Source organism: Scyliorhinus torazame, chromosome 22 (assembly GCF_047496885.1).
Source record: "Scyliorhinus torazame isolate Kashiwa2021f chromosome 22, sScyTor2.1, whole genome shotgun sequence".
Classification (NCBI taxonomy): domain Eukaryota; kingdom Metazoa; phylum Chordata; class Chondrichthyes; order Carcharhiniformes; family Scyliorhinidae; genus Scyliorhinus; species Scyliorhinus torazame.
In genome coordinates this window covers 97,613,303-97,633,338 of record NC_092728.1, presented here as the reverse complement: position 1 = coordinate 97,633,338, position 20,036 = coordinate 97,613,303, and the positions used below count along the sequence as shown (strand labels likewise).

Genomic DNA, 20,036 nt, shown 5'->3' with positions numbered 1-20,036 from the left:
CACGGTGGTGCAGTACTTAGCACTGCTGCCTCATGCTTTAGGGACAGCACGGTAGCATTGTGGATAGCACAATTGCTTCACAGCTCCAGGGTCCCAGCTTCGATTCCGGCTTGGGTCACTGTCTGTGCGGAGTCTGCACATCCTCCCCGTGTGTGTGTGTGGGTTTCCTGCGGGTGCTCCGGTTTCCTCCCACAGTCCAAAGATGTGCAGGTTAGGTGGATTGGCCATGATAAATTGCCCTTAGTGTCCAAAATTGCCCTTAGTGTTGGGTGGGGTTACTGAGTTATGGGGATAGGGTGGAGATGTTGACCTTGGGTAGGGTGCTCTTTCCAAGAGCCGGTGCAGACTCGATGGGCCGAATGGCCTCCTTCTGCACTGTAAATTCTATGATAATCTATGAATGATGCTGAGGACCCAGGTTCAATCCCGGTCCCGGGTCACTATGGTATTTAAACTTTTTTTCTGTAAAACAAGTGGGAGTCACAGCTTCTAATTAATTTTTAATTCATTGGTGGGGTGTAGGTGTCACTGGTTGGGCCAGCATTTATTGCCCACCCCGAATTGCTCTTGAACTGAATGGCTTGCTGGGCCATTTCAGAGGGCATCACATTGCTGTGGGTCAGGAACCCACATGTAGGCCAGACCAGACAAAGACGGCAGATTTCCTTCCCTAAAGGGCATTAGTGAACCAGATGGGTTTTTAAGGTCATCGATGATCATTTCATGGTCATCATTAGACATTTTAAATCCAGATCTTTTATTGAATTCAAATTTCACCATCTGCCCTGGCAGGATTCAAACGCAGGGCCCTGTTAGAAATGGGTTAACAGACCTTCCAATTAAATACTAATTTGACGTCAATTATCCAATAGAAGTCACTGATATATAAAGGGAAATTTGTGTGTGAAGTTGGATCAAAGACATAAAGGTGTTCCGTGGAGAAACAGAACTCTTGTCTCCTTTACTTTACAGCAACCCAGAAAGTTAAACAGTCCCCAGGGCTTTATCTTAGGTCTCTAGATTACTAGCCTAGCAACCATACCACACCACCTCCCCTGCAGGTCAGTAAAATGTTGGGACGTCCCCTCCCTCAACTTCAGCCACTCTGCGATGAATACTGGAGTCAAACACTTCCCGTTGCAATACACAAAAAGACACATATAAGCCTCTGCAAGAGTATTATTACTCCAATTTGAACAAATAATACATGGATCCTGCAATTTTCTGCCTAACCCCCTAACAATTGAACAGCACATTCTCCAGGGGCTTTCCCTCACCTTGCATTACTTTGACACATGTACCCACCTCAGCGTTGTCAATTTCTGTCATCCAATCATGATAGAGGTTTTCATAAAATGCGTGCAGTTTACTTGTGTATTGAATATTTAGTGAATCTAGAAAGTAAAGATGTTTAAACGTGTCAGTATTAAAGACTGTACTGTGCGGATAGTACTGTGCGGATAATATTGTATCACTTCATTCAGGAGTAAATTGCTTCCCAAAATGTGGCTTACGTTTATTTTCAATCTTGAGCTGTATCTGAAGCACAATTATGGAGATATCCAATTGTGCCAAACTATTACATGGAGTAATGATGGCCAAATAGCATTAAAAAACTAAAACGCTAAAAAAAAATGTTAATTTAAAAACGTGAAACAGTAAAACATTGGGCGCAGTCCAGCCACCGCGTTGTGCTCGGAGCAGAGCTTGGCGTGAAGGGTGAATGCTGGGAGAGCCGCAAATTGGGCTTTACACCGGGCCCATCGCTGACTCGCTAAGCCCAGCACGATGTGGATCACACCCTCACCCAAAACCACACTTTGACATTTTTCCGGTGAATCCTGCCCATGATTTTCTCATTAAAAAAAAGTTTCGTAAAGCTCTCCTATTTTTTCAAATATTAAGATAAAATTCATTTTACATAATATTTGCAGTACATCCGCATGCCCCATGGATCATGGCGGGGGGAGAAATTCGGCAGGAGGCCTAAAGTCAGCTTCACGCCGGCGTGAATTTACAGTGGGATCTTTCTTCAGGTGACGCCTGCTAACCACTAACATCTTAACAGTGCTAACCACTATGCTACTCATCCATAATACCCTCAATAAATCCAATTCACTCCATTATGACAGTGGGATATGTAAAAATAGTAATTCTTGATGATTTTCCACTTTCTTATAAACAATACTCCTTTTTACGACAGACCAATAAAAGTTTCAATGATCCAGACTCTTTAAAGTATCAATAGGTGAAACTGCAAGTACTTGAAACCACTTTATCTTGTCGAAATAAACATTGAGGAATTGACAACATTGATCAGAGAGCCAGATCTGTCAATCAAGTATTATTTGCCCTTCGGCTCACGTCTGTCAACAGGTGAATGGATTTGTGGGCTCTCAGCCATGCCTCATTATGCATTCTTGTCTAAGAGCCCAGATATCCATTGGAGCACTAAAACACATGTCACTGGTCCAGTATTGGTGCCTGTGCCCTTGGAGATAATATACTCACTAACGTATTCATCTTACAAGTTTACAACCGTTTTAAAAATCACAACGAAAATGTAAGTGATTGTGTTAACTTGGATCCTATCAAAATGAAATCAAAGTTCTTGATGATTTTTGTCCACTTCAGTCATCGATGCGTACCTATCTCTTGATTTAGGATTTGTACGGAGTCATACCACTCAGCCACCATGGCTTTATTGATGTCAAACGGCTTCATGTTCCTGCATAAACCACAAATAAGCCAATGGCAAACAGAACGGTTCATACTCCGAGTAGACATTAAACAAATTGTGCTTGGTGAGAGAAATATACCATATCACCATTGGAAATGTTAAGGTTTGGCAAAACATTAAACATCATTTTTTTAACATGCTGGCTTATGAAAATAACTAACTGGCTGATCAAAAAAATGTCAAAGCAGGAAATTGATCATGTCAAAAATAAGTAATAAAGAAAATGATCACTAGAGTATGAATGGTGCGAGCGTGTGCGTGGCCAGCTCACTCCAAGTCTCGGGTCCTCATCCACTGTGAGAATGAATAATGAAATGAATTAAATAATCTTTATTGGCACCAGCAGGCTTACATTAACACTGTAATTAAGTTACTGTGATAAGCCCCTAGTCGCCATATTCCGGCACCTGTTCAGGTACACTGAGGGAGAATTCAGAATTCTCAGCTGGTACAGGAATTGAACCCGCGCTGCTGGCCTTGTTCTGCATCACAAACCAGCTGTCTAGCCCACTGAGCTAAACTAGATTGTGTGTTGGCAGTTGGAGGTGAGGGTGAATGAGAATCCTGAGACTGGGCGTGCACTAGACACACAATTTTTCCTCGCTCTCACCCCTCCCTCTCTCACACTTACCCGCTCACACACTCACCCATCTCCCACATAAACATACTTATCCCTCTCTCGTACATTCTTCATTCCTCACACGCACACACTTCTCACACATACACACTCCTCACAAGCACACACACACTCCTCACAAGCACACACACACCGTCACACACTCCTCATGCACACACTCCTCACGCTCACACTCCTCATGCACACTCACGCTCCTCACGCTCACTCCTCATGCACTCACACTCCTCACTCACACTCCTCATGCACACATACTCCTCTCATGCACACACTCCTCTCATGCACACACTCTTCTCAGCCCACACATAGACTTCTCTCACACAGACACACTCCTCACACATACACACACTCCTCTCACACACATGCTTCTCACACACACACACACTCAACATACACATGCACCACAGACATGCACCTCACACACACACAATCCTCATGCACCACACACTCCTCACACACACACACACACTCCTCACACACACCCTCGCACCTCACACTTGCACTCACACCTCACTCACACACTCTTCATTTGTTACGTTTTTGCAAATAAAATACTACTCAAGTGGATCTCATGGGTACATGTCTCAGATGATGATTATTGCATCGCATTTCAATCAAACTTTGAAGCCTCAACAGTTTGCCTGACCTCTAGAAGTATCAGCACCATTGATAAAGCAGCCAACAATCAACACTCAGCTGGGCTTCAGCACTGGGGATATCCTCACAACCAAAGGGTAAGTGTGTGGATCAGGGGCGGGCACCTGAGCAGGTTTTCCTAATGTTCCCGGCAGGGGTCTGGAGTCTAGGGGGCACTGATGTGGTTGGGGGTGAGTGTGCAGAGCGAGGTTTTCCAGCACAACTGACTTGCTGGATGGCACTCTGAGAGAAGGCAGGTCACATAAGGGTGGGGAGGTTTTGGGGATTTAAGGATCCCGGGGTGAAAGCCCAAACTGATTGCGGTCTCTCTCCTTCTCCAATTCTTTACAGATCCAAAATGGATGGTGGTGTCGGTCCCGCAGAGGATGCCCTTGTGTGCTAGCGGCAGCTCAGGCGGCCAGACGCTGGAGAAGCCAGCAGCGTTGATGCAGATTGGTGTGCAGGGGGCCACCACACACCTGGAAGACCCGGCCGCCCATCTTACCTAGGAGGAACCCAGAGGGGGACCCGAGTGATGGCCCAAGGTGTATAGTGGCCGTTGGTCTTTTGAGGAGGTAGCAGACATGTGCCGCAGGAGACTCCGTCTCAACAAAGAGACAGTGCAGTACCTGTGCCACATCGTCGCAGACTTGGCACTCCGTGGAGGAGGAGGACACCTGCTCCCGGTGGCCGTGAAAGTCACTGCAGCCCTGAACTTCCATGGCGACAGTTGATTCCAGGGCTTGAGCCGGGACTTGTGCGGCATTTCACAAGTAACAGCCCACAAGTGCATCCGTGTTGTCATGGATGCCCTGTACGCCCGGGCATCAGACTTTATCAACCTTGAGCTGGACCAGGCCCATCAAGATGCTCGGGTGCAGGATTCTCTGCCATCACAGGGATGCCCCAGGTCCAGGGGGTAATTGATGACACGCATGTTGCCTTCCATGCACCAGGGCATCGGGGAGTGCCCTTCATTAACAGTAAGGGGTTCCGCTCCCTGAATGCTCAACTCGTGTGTGACCACCACCTCTGGATCATGCATGGGCATGTTCATGTTTCCCAGGGAACGTGCATGACAGCTATATCCTGGGACATTCGGAGATTCCCGGTGTCTTCAAGGACCACCCCAGGATGACGGGTTGGGTCTTTGGGGATAAGGGGTACCAACTGAGGTCCTGGTTGACATTGAGCATGTACATGGTGCTTCTGATTGCTCAAAATGCGTTTCTGATAATAACAATACAATTTCGGAAATGTGTCTGCCAGCATTTCAGGTGTGTCTTTTCATCGGAAACATGAGTTTCTTAATCTTACGCAATATCCTCAAGACGCTGGATTCGTTTGGCATTTAGCTTTTGTTGTTCCTTCATCAATGTTTCCTTCTCCATTGCTAATCCAGCATTCCAATCCTTTGCTAAAAAATCTCTATGGACGGAACAAGTAAAGCAAAATTCAAGTTATTCGCTGCAGCCAAACAAATCTACGAGCAACGTGGGAATATTCAATGTTGAAAACTATTTGATGTTACATAAAATTATACCAATTCTTACCAAGGTGCTGATTATTAGGGAATGAGAACAGGAGCAGGTGGAGGATGAAAATATCAGTGCATGCTGATCTCCAACGCCATTCCCAGCAATAACACTGATAAAGCTCATTAGAGAATTCATTAAGAACTCATTGAGGGTCATGTTCAGATTCTGGCTGGCTGCAGGCTGGGTTTGAGGCAGGCTGGATGGAATCAGATACAAAACAGGGAGACAGTCATGACCTGACCAGGGACAGGGTCCCAGGGAAGGCAGAATGTCACAGTGAGAGACTCGGCCGTTGGAATACAGGTGCTATGTCAGTGCAGGATGCAAGGAGAGCAGTCAAAGAGCATTCGGACAATGTCGGAAATTATCACCCTGCTGATGGCACAGGGCATTAGAAGAGCGGGGGTGGGGTGGGGTGGGGGGGGTGGCAAGGCTGACAAACACAATTGGGAGGCCACATGAGCACAAGAAAGCCAGCAGCTGGCATTGCAAGTGTGACTGTCGGTATTCGGGTCCAGTGCTGATGAGCAGCAACATCCTCCACAGGAAGGGCAATGGAGTATGATGAAGAAGTAGACCCCCCCCCCCCACAGAACGCGCCGCCCGCCCGCCTACCAGGACTGCCACCGCAGCCGCGACTCCGAGCTCCCGCCGGGTGGAACCATACGTGAACCATGCGCCGGCGGGAACCCGGCCAGTCATCCGCGGAGAAACACGGCGAGGGCCTCTTTCAACGGGCCCCGACCGGCGCCGCATCGACTGAGCGCACACGACTGGCAGTGATTCTCCGGTCGCCGGAGAATCTCGGGAAGACACTGCGGGTCCGACGGCCCATTCTCCGCCCCCGCGCCAGGCGCGATTGCGGCGGGGCGAATCCCGGCCACGATTTCCCCTTCAGGAAGCCATACTGACTCTGCTTGATTATATTATGTCTCTCTAAATGCTCCACTATTGCATCCATTATAATGTAATGCAGAACAAGACCAGCAGCACGGTTCAATTCCCGTTCCAGCCTCCCCGAACAGGCGCCGGAATGTGGCGACTGGGGGCTTTTCACAGTAACTTCATTGAAGCCTACTTGTGACAGTAAGTGATTATTATTATTATGGACTCCAATATTTTCCCAATGGTAGATGTTAAGCTAATTCCCCAATAGTTGAAATGAAAATCGCTTATTGTCACGAGTAGGCTTCAATGACGTTACTGTGAAAAGCCCCTAGTTGCCATATTCTGGCGCCTGTTCGGGGAGGCTGGTACTGGAATTGAACCGTGCTGCTGGCCTGCCTTGGTCTGCTTTAAAAGCCAGCGATTTAGCCCAGTGAGCTAAACCAGCCCCTATTTAAACCAGCCCCTTAGTTACCTGTTTTTTGTCGCCCTCCCATTTTGTATAAGGGTGTTAAATTAGCGGTTTTCCAATCCTTTGGGAATTTTTCCCAATTTAAGGATTCTTGGAAGATTACTACCAGTTTTTCCACTACCTCTCCAGCTACTTCCTTTTAATTTCATAGCATGCAACCCATTAGATCCAGAAGACCTCTGACCTTTAGCCCCATTAGTTTCCCCAGTACTTTTTCTCGAGTGACAGTTATTGTATTTATTACCTTCCCACCCCCCTTTGCCCTTTGATTATTTAGTATTTTTGGAATGTTATTAGAAGTTTCCACCGTCAAGACCGAAGTGTTTGTTTAACTCGTCTGCCATTTCCCAATTCCTCATTATAATTTCCCCAGTCTCAGTCTCTAAGAGGCCTATGTTCTCTTTGGCCTCTCTCTCCTCGTTAAAATGCCAAAAGGGACCATTCCCGGAAGGAATTTGGGAAGCTGTGATGAGGAAAGGGGAAAGAATGAGCGGACGAATCACTCAGATTTATTGCGTCACCATGACAGAGGCAAATCAAAGGGCTGCCATCAGTCAGCTGAAAGGATTAAAATCCCTTGAAACCTCACCTCAGAAATTTGCAATAGTAACAATTAAAAAGGTCCAGGGAAAGGGCAGCTGAGGCAGACGGGGTGGATGCCTCTGGTTCTATAACCTAACTGATCCTCAGCAGCAAGTTTTTTTTATTAAGATCAGTCGTGATTAACATTTCTGAAAATCCAGTAACTGATGTCAAAATCTCACAGATCCAAAACATTTTTTCTACAATACTTTAAAAAAACATTTTTTTTTTTAAATTTCCAATGAAGGAGCAATTTAGTGTGACCAATCCACCTATCATGCACATCTTTGGGTTGTGGGGGTGAGAACCACGCAGACACGGGGAGAATGTACAAATTCCACACAGTGACCCGGGGCCGGGATCGAACCCGGGTCTTTGGCGCCGTGAGGCAGCAGTGCTAACCACTGCACCACCCTGCCGCTCCTTCTGCAATGATTTCTGTACACCCATATGCTAATTTTTTGTGGATGTATGAAGACCACAACACATTTCAAAGATGCTTCCTGCACTTTTTCATGAGATACAGAGGTAATAATAATGATAATCTTCATTATTGTCACAAGTACGCTTACATTAACACTGCAGTGGTGTTACTGTGAAAATCTCCCCGTCGCCACACTCCGGCGCCTGTTCGGGTACACGGAGGGAGAATTCAGACTGTCCAATTCACCTGACAGCATGTCTTTCGGGACTTGTGGGAGGAAAGCGGAGCACCCAGAGGTAACCCACGCAGACACGGGGAGAACGTATAAATGGCTAAAGTTCATACTGCAAGACCCAAGTTCATGCCAAAGTTGAAAGCAGTGGGAGAAATGATGAGGGCAAATTTAGATTTTGTGGTAAATGTGTTTCGATTTTGCAAACTGCAGGAGCAAGGGAAGACTGAGTGAAGTAAAGAGCCTTTTGGATTTGACGTCCTGGGAAAGAATGAGTTAAAGTAAATTAATTTGATTTCAACACAACAAGCTTACAGAGCGAGGAAATCCACACAACGGCATTCAGTAGCCTGAGATGAGTGACAGCAAAATTCCAAGGTGCGCTGACTAAAAACAAATTCGTAAAGATGGTGACCATTTTTATTTCTAGAATCTTCTCAAGGGCAATTAGGGATGGGCAATAAATAATGGCCTGGCCTAGTGTGACGTGCACATCCTATGAATATTAAAAAATAAATCAAATTAACCTGCTCAACATGACCATTAAAAGTTCTTTCTTTCTACAATTGTAGGTCTGGTAGCACAAAGACTTACTTGAATTTCTGAAGAACTTCATTCTTCTTGGAAGCGTTCAACTCGAGCATGTTAGTGTTATATTTCCGCCGCTCTGACATCTCTTGCATCAGATCAGCTTCCATCAGATTGACAGTGAGTTTTTTCATTGCTCTTTGATTTGCCAGCAAGGCCTGGTTCACCAGCTGTGCCAAACCAGGACAGAATTAAGGATTGTTATTTCGCTTATTTAACGCAAGTATGTTTTTTTATATTACACTTAAACCATAATTTTCGCTGAGTTTGAGCCTGCACTCCTACTTCATTGCCTCAATTTGTTGCCGTGATCACTAACAATAAGTACTTCCACCCTACTGGTACTTCGTTCAAAGTGCTCTTGTAAGAGAATCGGACTCTGGAAGGATGAACGCTGTAACTGCGCTGCTGTACAGCACACCCACAATTACTGAACTCTGATGGACACACCAAAATGGGAAATGATGCTCGATCAATAACTCCAGAAGCGAGATTGGAAGACAATTCAGAGGTATTCACGGACATCTTTAACCTGTCTCTACTCCACTCCGAGGTCCCCACCTGCTTCAAGAAGACCACCATCATACCGGTACCAAAGAAGAACCAGGCAACGTGCCTCAATGACTACCGACCAGTGGCACTGACGTCTGTCGTAATGAAGTGCTTCGAGAGGTTGATCATGAAGCGCTTCACCTCCATACTCCCAGAATGCCTTGATCCACTGCAATTCTCATACCGCTGCAACCGGTCCACATCAGACATCATTTCCCTGGCCCTACATTCATCCCTAGAGCATCTCGAAAACAAGGACTCCTACATTAGACTCCTCTTTATTGACTACAGCCCCGCCTTCAACACCATAATCCCAGCCAAGCTCATATCAAAGCTCCAAAACCTAGGACTTGGCTCCCCACTCTGCAACTGGATCCTCGATTTTCTGACCAACAGACCACAATCAGTAAGAATGAACAACAACACCTCCTCCACAATAGTCCTCAACACCGGCGCCCCGCAAAGCTGCGTACTTAGCCCCCTACTCTACTCCCTGTACACACACGACTGCGTGGAAAAACTTGGTTCCAACTCCATCTACAAGTTTGCTGACGATACGACCATAGTGGGCCGGATCTCGAATAATGATGAGTCCGAATACAGGAGGGAGATAGAGAACCTAGTGGAGTGGTGTAGCGACAACAATCTCTCCCTCAATGCCAGCAAAACTAAAGAGCTGGTAATTGACTTCAGGAAGCAAAGTACTGTACACACCCCTGTCAGCATCAACGGGGCCGAGGTGGAGATGGTTAGCAGTTTCAAATTCCTAGGAGTGCACATCTCCAAAAATCTGTCCTGGTCCACCCACGTCGACGCTACCACCAAGAAAGCGCAACAGCGCCTATACTTCCTCAGGAAATAAGGAAATTCAGCATGTCCACATTGACTCTTACCAACTTTTACAGATGCACCATAGAAAGCATCCTATCAGGCTGCATCACAGCCTGGTATGGCAACTGCTCGGTCCAGGACCGCAAGAAACTTCAGAGAGTCGTGAACACCGCCCAGTCCATCACACGAACCTGCCTCCCATCCATTGACTCCATCTACGCCTCCCGCTGCCTGGGGAAAGCGGGCAGCATAATCAAAGATCCCTCCCACCCGGCTTACTCACTCTTCCAACTTCTTCCATCGGGCAGGAGATACAGAAGTCTGAGAACACGCACGAACAGACTCAAAAACAGCTTCTTCCCCACTGTCACCAGACTCCTAAATGACCCTCTTATGGACTGATTTCATTAACACTACACCCTGTATGCTTCATCCGATGCCAGTGCTTATGTAGTTACATTGTATATACCTTCCTTCAGCTGGACTTCTGACCTAATGAAGGTCCAGTCCTGGGCACTGTACCGTCTGCTGCTGGCGGCGACAGGTTTGCAATCCGGGGCGAGGTCTGCAAAAAGGGAAGGCGGATCGACCTTGAGGGTCGCGAGGCTGCAGACAGTGAGGGGGGTTATAGGGCCGCTGAATTTAAAAGTTAAACTCTGAAGGTAACATTGGAAATCTAACCCTAGGAGCGTGGCAGCGCGGAGGTGAGGGAGGACGTAGAGGCGGAAATTTTTTAATTCCCTTCCCTAGACCGTGAGGTTCGCTACGCAGAACCCTTTGATCTCTACCAAGTGAGACCCGGAGGCCAGGGAGATTTTTTGATTAACTGGGTGGATGGGAAGAGAACATCGCCTTACCGTGTTGGGGTGTATGAAGCTCTCTGTGCTCCCGGAGTCAATCAAGCAGGATGTTTTGTGCCCATTGATGAGCACGGTCATCGTCGCGGTCGATAGCGTTCGGGGCCGAGACTGATCTAGGGTCACTGAGGCAAGTCGTGGCAGAAGTTGGAGGTTTTCCTCGGGCGGTGTGTGGTCATCCGAACCGGGGTCCTGAGACTCCAGCCAAGATGGCGGCGGCCACTGGTCGCACATGGCTGGGGAGGTGCAAGATGGCGGCACCCATCCATCGCACGTGGTCCCTGGGGAAAAGGATGGCGGCGCCCGGGGCCCGCACGTGGCTCTGGAACAGGACGATGGTGGTGCCCGCTGGCTGCACGCGGCTCGTGGAGAGGGTTTGGATGGCGGTCCCGGTTCGCCCCCGGAGACCGCAGCGACTGCCCGGGCCTGACATATCGCCACAAAATGGCCCTTTTTGCTGCACCCTTTACAGATGGAGGAGCGGGCCGGGCAGCGCTGCCGGGGGTGCTTGGCTTGCCCGCAAAAATAGCAGCGGGGCCCCCCGGGGTTGCCTGGTAGTCACGCAGCACCAGCTTGTGGGGGGATGGGGGATGCATCGGAGTCGGCCGCGGGGGGGTTACACGTTGCCAAAAGGGGACGCCGCGCAGTTGGGTACGTAAGCGCGGGCGTTTCGGGAGGCCACATCCAGGGAGCTAGCAAGGGCCCGTGCTTCCTTGAGGCCTAGTGTCTCTTTTTCTAGCAGCCGCTGGCAGATTTGGGAGGACAGCATACCTGCAACAAATGCGCCCCTGATCAAAAGTTCTGTGTGGTCGCTGGCTGAAACTTGCGGACAGTCACAGTTCCTGCCTAACACCAGGAGCACCCGGTAGAATTCCTCCAGCGATTCCCCGGGGATTTGTCATCTCGTCGCTAGCAGATGTCGGGCGTAGACTTGATTTACTGGGCGAGTATAGCGTCCTTTCAGCAGGGTCATTGCGGCCTCGAAATCGTCCAGTTCCTCGATCAGGGTGTAGATCTCTGGGCTCACCCTCGAGTGGAGAACTTGCAGTTTCTGGTCCTCCGTAGGTTCAGTCATGGCCGTCCTTAGGTACCCTTTGAAGCATGCCAGCCAGTGTTTGAAGGATGCCGCTGAGTTTGCTGCATGGGGGTTGGGTTGCAGACACTCCGGCTTGATTCGGAGCTCCATTCTAATAAATTGATGCTCGATCAATAACTCCAGAAGCGAGATTGGAAGACAATTGAAGGCTTTATTGGACTAGATGGTTCCCCCAGCAGCGCAGGTACAGAATGCGGCTTCTAGGGAGACACAGGCTCTTATACTCCGCCTTACTGGGCGGAACCAGCAGGCAGGCTTCACCAATGATATTGCTGTCTCAGGTACCTCCCACACCAATGGTCTTACAGCATCAACCTGGGTACCGTAATACCTAATACCGACTACCAAAGGATGATTTAGGGGTGTTGTTCATGTCACAACACATCAACTGGGTAGGAGCTGAGCTTATGAAGTAACTCATCTATCCATTTTTTCAGAGCCTTATATGCTGTAGTGTTCTTGGTTAGAGACCATCTGTACAAAATTAAGCTTACATGACGCCACGCCGCTTTACTTCAGTGACATTCTGAACAGGTACAGTGACCTACACACACATCATTAATTTATTTGAAATAAATTTAGAGTACCCAATTAATTTTTTCCAATTAAGGGGCAATTTAGCATGGCTAATCCATCTACCCTGCACATCTTTGGGTTGTGGGGGCAAAACCCACGCAATCACGGGGAGAATGTGCAAAACTCCACACGGACAGTGACCCAGAGCCAGGATCAAACCTGGGACCTCGGCGCCATGAGGCAAAAGTGCTAACCACTGCGCCACTGTGCTGCCCTTGCACACATCATTCATAATATTCATGCTGTCAACACTGGACAAACCCTCAGTCCCATTTATGCATGAGGTGTCCATTCATGTGAAAATATAAACGTGGCCAAAAGCAGAAGGCTGAGTCTATTGCATGCGTTGTGAAGATAGCCAAGAAGCTTTAATATATTTATAATAATCTTTTTTTAAATAATCTTTATTATTGTTACAAGTAGGCTTACATTAACACTGAGATGAAGTTACCGTGAAAATCCACACTCTGGCGCCTGTTCGGGAAACTGCGGGAGAATTCAGAATGCCCAATTCACCTGGCAAGCGTGTCTTTATAGACTTGTGTGAGGAACCGGAGCACCCGGAGGAAACCCAAGCAGACACGGGAAGAACATGCAGACTCCGCACAGACAGTGATCCAAGCGGGAATCGAACCTGGGACCCTGGCACTGTGAGCAACAGTGCTAACCACTGTGCCACCATGCCGCCCATATCTACTCTACCCTTTCTTACTTTGAGACTGGATCCATCTGATGAGTGCAAATGCAACATTGCTTGTGGGCCAGGAGGAGCAAGAATGCTTCCTTCAGGTCCAGTGAGCTTTTCAGTAAACATACCCCACCTTCATGATCTTCCGTGTATAACATTTCTGTTAAACTGCAGCTGGAATATGAACAAAAATATAAAAGATACCATGAGCTGGGTTCTCCACTTGCGAGGCTATGTCCTCACACCGGCGTGGGAATGGTGGCGTTTTACGCCCGAAAATTCAGTGCACAACGGCCACCGATCCTCCGTGGAGCTGGGGCTAGCATGCTGGAGAATTGCCGGGTCCGTGGCCGCACATGCGCATGGCGGTGGCCTGCAGCAGCCGCTTGCGGACCCAGCCTGCGAAATAGCGGCCCCATTTGGCCGGCTTGCGAGCCCCGGACCCCCCCCCACCCCGCCGAATAATGTCCCCCCTGCCCACGGATCAGCCCTCCCCCGACTGTAGCGGCACTGGACTGAGTCTGCAGCCGCCACGCCGAGTTGCCGACGGTGAGACCACACGCAACCGACACCAGGAACTCGGCTGGTCGGGGTGGAGCATCACGAAAGCGGCGGCGCCATCGATTTGGTTGTGAACGGGGCATCGGCGACCGGAGAATCAATGTACTGAACAAAACTGGCCACGCATATCAAAGTTTTGCAAGAAACATTGCCCGACGCTCCTACGTCACCTTCACTGACTCCATCCGACCCTCCCCCACAACCACAGTTTTTTTAACTCATTCTGAAATGGGCAGTACGGGTAGAATTATTATGCTTACCATGGCTTCTTTATCAATAAATCGATGAATATCACCTGACGGAATGAACGCAATCCTATCTAAAGCCTCCATGCATTCCTTAAACGCAGCTGTAATCTGAATCAGAGATATGCATACATTGATATTATTGAAATTCTCTGTGTATCATTTCAGCCAATTAGAACACATAAATCAGCGACTACTGATCCTTAACCAATTTGAACCCAGAGACACATCGGGAAGGGGGTAAGACAGATTGATATCGATCCATAACATTGACATTGGAAGCAAACTAGAATTAAATATGAACAGACTTCTAATCATCAGAATTAGAATCAACAGGATTTTCCCGTCCGCCCCCAGGTTTCATTGGCAATTGAGCCAGTTTACAGCCAGAGGTGGCCTCCTGGCGGTAGGCTGGATTGGGGTGGAGGATGGGCAGCTGTGCCTGGCAGGTCTAGAGGCCATCCATGCTGGCCTGGGTGCTGCATCAATCACAGACAGCCATGTAGTGGGGTTCACCATGGTGTTCCTATATAGTAATGAACTGGCTGCAAAAGCAAGTTGGACAATGGACACCATCATTTTGAAGCACGCTATCATAGAATCCCCTCCAGTGCAGAATGAGGCCATTCAGCCCATCGAGTTTGCACTGACCCTTCGAAAAATCACCTTACCTAGTTCCAATCCGCCGCCCTATTCCTGCAAGCCCATCCTCAGGGGCAATTTAGCGTGACCCATTTACCTAACCTGCAACCCCATCCTAAGGGGCAAGTTAGCGTGACCCATTTACCTAACCTGCACGTCTTTGGTCTGTGGGAGGAAACTGGAGCATCTGGAGGAAACCCACGCAGACACGGGGAGAATGTGGAAACTCCACACAGACAGTCATCCGAGGTCGGAATCGAACCTGGGTCACTGACGCTGTGAGACAGCAGTGCTATCCACTGTGCCACCGTGACACCCTATCCTTTGTTTACCTTCAATTGCAGCCAACTGCTCCTCTGAAACTTGAAGGCCTGCAGCTGGCCCTCTAGCTTTGAAAGTGTGTCTGCCATCCTTAATTGGGCAGCGAACCTACCCTCTGGCCACTAATTGCCTGCCCTGGGGAAAGTCACAATGACCGACTGTTTCCAACGTAATGCAGGCTTCGACCCAAATTGAATCTGACGGCGGGGTTTATAATCTGTACAGAGAAAATCCTGCTCAATGTTTCAGACTGACAAACCTTCGACAGTCATGATGAAATGAGGGAAAATGTCATTAACGTGAAATGTTTGCTGGAATTTAATTTGTTAGGGCCGTTTAATCAGACTGCAGGAAGGAGATCCCACCATTCAAAAGCATTCAGTGTTCAATGCATAATCGAGGAATACTGAGAATCGAAGGGGGTCTGCTGAGAGCCACCCCCTGAAGTGGCTACCCATTCCTGTCCCCTGCAACCCCCACCCCACAATCTCCACCCCACCAATTGTATTCAGTAACAGTCCTACGCCTCAGGTGGGTATCATACCAGCTGCAACCAGCACCTCCCTGGTGGCTGCTGCTCAATAGAGGCAGCACGGTAGCACAGTGGATAGCACGGTTGCTTCACAGCTCCAGGGTCCCAGCTTCGATTCCCGGCTTGGGTCACTGTCTGTGCGGAGTGTGCATGTTCTCCCCATGTCTGCGTGGGTTTCCTCCGGGTGCTCCGGTTTCCTCCCACAGTCCAAAGATGTGCAGGTTAGGTGGATTGGCCATGATAAATTGTCCTTCGTGTCACAAAAAGGTTAGGTGGGGTTACTGGGTTACGGGGATACGGTGGAGGCATGGGCTTAAGTGGGGGTGCTCTTTCCAAGGGCCTGCGCAGACTTGATGGGCCGAATGGCCTCCTTCTGCACTGTAAATTCTATTATTCTATGAGCTCTGATTGGCCTCTGATTGGCTAGCAGCTTTCAGCGAGTGGATTGGACTTCTGCCCTGGAGGTCCTTGACCCCCGGGGAAAGGCCCATCTCTGATCTGTCAGGCATCTGAGTGGTGTATGATTTGATGGACCTCTCCGGAAAGAGGCAATGTAGGGCTCCCGCCAGCTCTTCAGCCGGTAGCTGAGACGCTCTGTCTCCTCCATAAGATTCAGGCCAAGAACTCTGTTTCTCTCATCAGACACTCTGCCTGACCTACTGAGTATTTCTAGAGTTTTCTGTTTCTATTTCAGATTTCCCGCAAGATGGTATCAAACTATTCTGTCAGCTCCCAAAAGGGAACAGTCGCATCCTTGCAGGGAATAATTTTTGTTACTGTAACTAACATGGTAATAAGTCAAAAATGACAGAAAATGAAAAATCTGAGTGATAAACAGTCATGTCACTCAGCATCCGGGATCACTTTGCCTGATTGCCTGGGATTGCTGCTTGAAAACCCATGGATTTCATACAATGATTGGCAGAGGGATTTGTAGATGGCCCCAAAGCTCAAACTACATGAAACTCAAAAGGTGAGGAGCTTTGCACAGGAGCGGGCAAAATATGGAGCACGCAGAAAACGGAATTCTGACTCTAAAAACTATTTACCCGCTTCACTCTTTCTTTTTCATATTCCTCGTAAGTTGAATTGAGTTCCTTGATCCAGTTCCTTCTATGCAGCGACTGTTTCACAATAGCTTTCCATAATTTCTGCAGCTTCTAAAAACGGAAGTAAAGCTTTAAAGAATTATGTTGGATTTTTAAAAAAATCTGATATTAAGAGAGTCACGGAGAAGAAACAACACAAAGAAAGTGCAGGTCATTGGAAAACAGTATTGCCGTCGAAGCTTTTCATCTTGCACTCATCAGGACAATACCAAATTTAAAGGGAACAACAATTTATACTTCATGAGAAGTGCTGATTGGTTGGCAACTGAAAGAAACAAGCGATTTTCCACCACCTTGCACTTGGCGCCGATTCCGTTAGTCCAAGTGCATCGTGGAAGAGGCCAAAAACCGGTTTCATGTCGGATGCCGAGCCGCATTCAATGCACCCAACCTATAGCAATCTGGATCAGGCCCTCAGTGAGCGTGATCCAGATAAGCATATTTCAATGAGCCTTAGGCGCATTTAAACATGCACAGCCAGGTTGAGGCCGCAGTAACCCGACTCCTGGTAGTCATTGGCCGCACCAGCCAGGTCTAACGCTGGCGCAAATTAGTACTGGTCTAAAAAATAGAAACCTGAAGTGATGTCCATGCCGGGGCCTCAGGGACCATTGGAGCCCCTGGATGGTTGGGGCAGGGTGGAGCAGTGCCAGGGAAGTATCCCCTGGGACCGCCAATCTGGTACCTTAGCAGTGCCAACCTTTCATTTCAGGGGTTGCGATGTAAATTGTGGGCGGGATCACTTTTTTGGCAAATCTGCATATTAGAGCAAGATAGCTAGCGTCACTTTAATATGCAGATTGCCGAGGTACCTGAGGCTTTGGTGTCTATCCTCTTCGCCTCAGAGACCTCAGGCGAGCGCCGTTCAGCACTGGTACACACAAATGGAGACCAGATGGAACAGCACTCGTGGGGTCTCCCAGAGGATCGGAGGCCCCCAGCTGCATGCCCTTTGGGCAGGGTGTTGCCCTGGCACTGCTGGTGCCAGCTGGACACTCTGGCAGTGCCACATGGGTATCAGCCTGGCACTGCCAAATTGCCCCAGTGGCACTGTCAGCTAGCATAGGCACTGCCAGGTTAGCACTGCCAAGCTGGCATTTTATACACACAGATTGGGCCAGGGTTGTCCGGTGTAGTTTATTTCTTTTTGGGGGGGGGGCGCTGGGTACTCTCCCATAGTGCGTTCGGGCTGAGGGGAGGTCGGGGATCGTTTCAGGGCCTCCAGACGGCATTTTTAATGGCAACATGGCGCCGGCCGCGCACGGACCCGGCCGGCCAAATAGTGACCCCCTTAGGCCAGGCTCGCTACACCCCGACCAACCCCCACCAGTGCCCCAAAGCCAGCCCTGCCCGCAGATCGGCTCCCCCACCCCCCGACTGTGGCGGTGCCGGACTTAGTCCGCAGCCGCTACGCCGAGTTCCTAAACAAAAGTACCACACGCGACTGATGCCATTGGGTACTCATCCCATCGGGGGTGGAGCATTGGGGGGAGGGCCACAGGGATGCTGTTTTGGAGGAAGCGGAGCATCGCAAAAGAGGCGCCACCCATGATTTCGGTGCCGACGTCGATTCTCCTGCTGATCGCCGAACGCGATTTTGGCGTCGGATACCGGAGAATCCCACCCATTATATCTGCTAAGGGTGTTGACAGCCAGGCAGGCTGTGATGTCACTCATAGGAGGGGCTGGGTATGTTTTCTCCTGTGCCTGCTGTTTTTACTTCCAGTTCTGCTCTGGTCTTTGAGGAAAGAAGGTGTGTTCGTCAGACTGACTTTTAAAAGCTTCTCTCCCAAGGAGGATGTGCATAAATCTGTAAGCCACTGAGTGTTAACTGAATTAATAAGTGGCATTTGAACTGTGTGTGGATTTTGCTTCATTGAATGTTTGGACGTAGATGGGAAGTAAGCTCAAAGACATTTCTTTATTTTTTTGTAGGAACTGTTTAACTGTTAATTGAAAAACCATTATTTCCTTGGCTGTAAATGGGGCTAATTCAGTGTTAATAATAAAGTTTATTTTAATATGGAAGATCCCTATTTGTCAGTGCAATCACTCCTGGAGCAAAGTATCCTTTCCTCACAGTTTACAAATTGAAAAATTGTTGGGGTTTTTTTATTTTTTTAAAATATTTTATTGAAAATTTTTGGCCAACCATCACAGTACATTGTGTATCCTTTACACAGTAATATCACAATATAAATAACAATGGCCAGTTTTATAAACAATAAATAAATAATATATAAACAAAAAGAAAAACAAAACTAAATGGCAACTGCCTTGTCCCAGATAAATATTCTCCAAAAATATGTTTTAACAGTCCAATATACAATTAACTATAACAACAACCTATACATATTATACTTATATATTAACATCCCTGAGAATCCCTCTGGTTTCCCCCCCCCCCTGCCCCCACCCCCCCCCCCCCCCCCCACCCCCCGGGCTGCTGCTGCTGTCTTCTTCTTTTCCATTCCCTCTATCTTTCTGTGAGGTATTCGACGAACGGTTGCCACCGCCTGGTGAACCCTTGAGCCGATCCCCTTAGGACGAACTTAATCCGTTCCAGCTTTATAAACCCTGCCATGTCATTTATCCAGGTCTCCACACCCGGGGGCTTGGCTTCCTTCCACATCAACAGTATCCTGCGCCGGGCTACTAGGGACGCAAAGGCCAAAACATCAGCCTCTCTCGCCTCCTGCACTCCCGGCTCTTCTGCAACCGCGAATATAGCCAACCCCCAACTTGGTTCGACCTGGACCCCCACCACCTTCGAAAGCACCTTTGTCACCCCCACCCAAAACCCCTGTAGTGCCGGACATGACCGGAACATGTGGGTGTGATTCGCTGGGCTTCTCGAGCATCTCGCACACCTATCCTCTACTCCAAAAAATTTACTGAGCCGTGCTCCAGTCATATGCGCCCTGTATAACACCTTAAATTGTATCAGGCTTAGCCTGGCACATGAGGACGATGAGTTTACCCTACTTAGGGCATCAGCCCAAAGCCCCTCCTCAATCTCCTCCCCCAGCTCTTCTTCCCATTTCCCTTTCAGCTCATCTACCATAATCTCCCCCTCGTCCCTCATTTCCCTATATATGTCTGATACCTTACCGTCCCCCACCCATGTCTTTGAGATCACTCTGTCCTGCACCTCCTGCGTCGGGAGCTGCGGGAATTCCCTCACCTGTTGCCTCGCAAAAGCCCTCAGTTGCATATACCGGAATGCATTCCCTTGGGGCAACCCATATTTTTCGGTCAGCGCTCCCAGACTTGCAAACGTCCCATCTACAAACAG

The 20,036-nt window shown here is 48.5% G+C and overlaps 1 protein-coding gene across 2 annotated transcripts in view; it reads right to left on the bottom strand.

Moving 5' to 3' along the window:
• Nucleotides 1-20,036, bottom strand: part of ccdc180 (coiled-coil domain containing 180) — a 216,211-nt gene that overhangs the window by 150,150 nt on the left and 46,025 nt on the right. For both annotated transcript variants that reach the window (XM_072488692.1, XM_072488691.1), the window contains exons 7-12: nucleotides 16,682-16,792; nucleotides 14,153-14,248; nucleotides 8,738-8,901; nucleotides 5,328-5,438; nucleotides 2,649-2,728; nucleotides 1,306-1,394 (exon numbers count right to left, since the gene is read on the bottom strand). In XM_072488692.1, coding sequence (XP_072344793.1) covers nucleotides 1,306-1,394; nucleotides 2,649-2,728; nucleotides 5,328-5,438; nucleotides 8,738-8,901; nucleotides 14,153-14,248; nucleotides 16,682-16,792 — 651 coding nt within the window. The remainder of the gene's footprint in view (nucleotides 1-1,305; nucleotides 1,395-2,648; nucleotides 2,729-5,327; nucleotides 5,439-8,737; nucleotides 8,902-14,152; nucleotides 14,249-16,681; nucleotides 16,793-20,036) is intronic.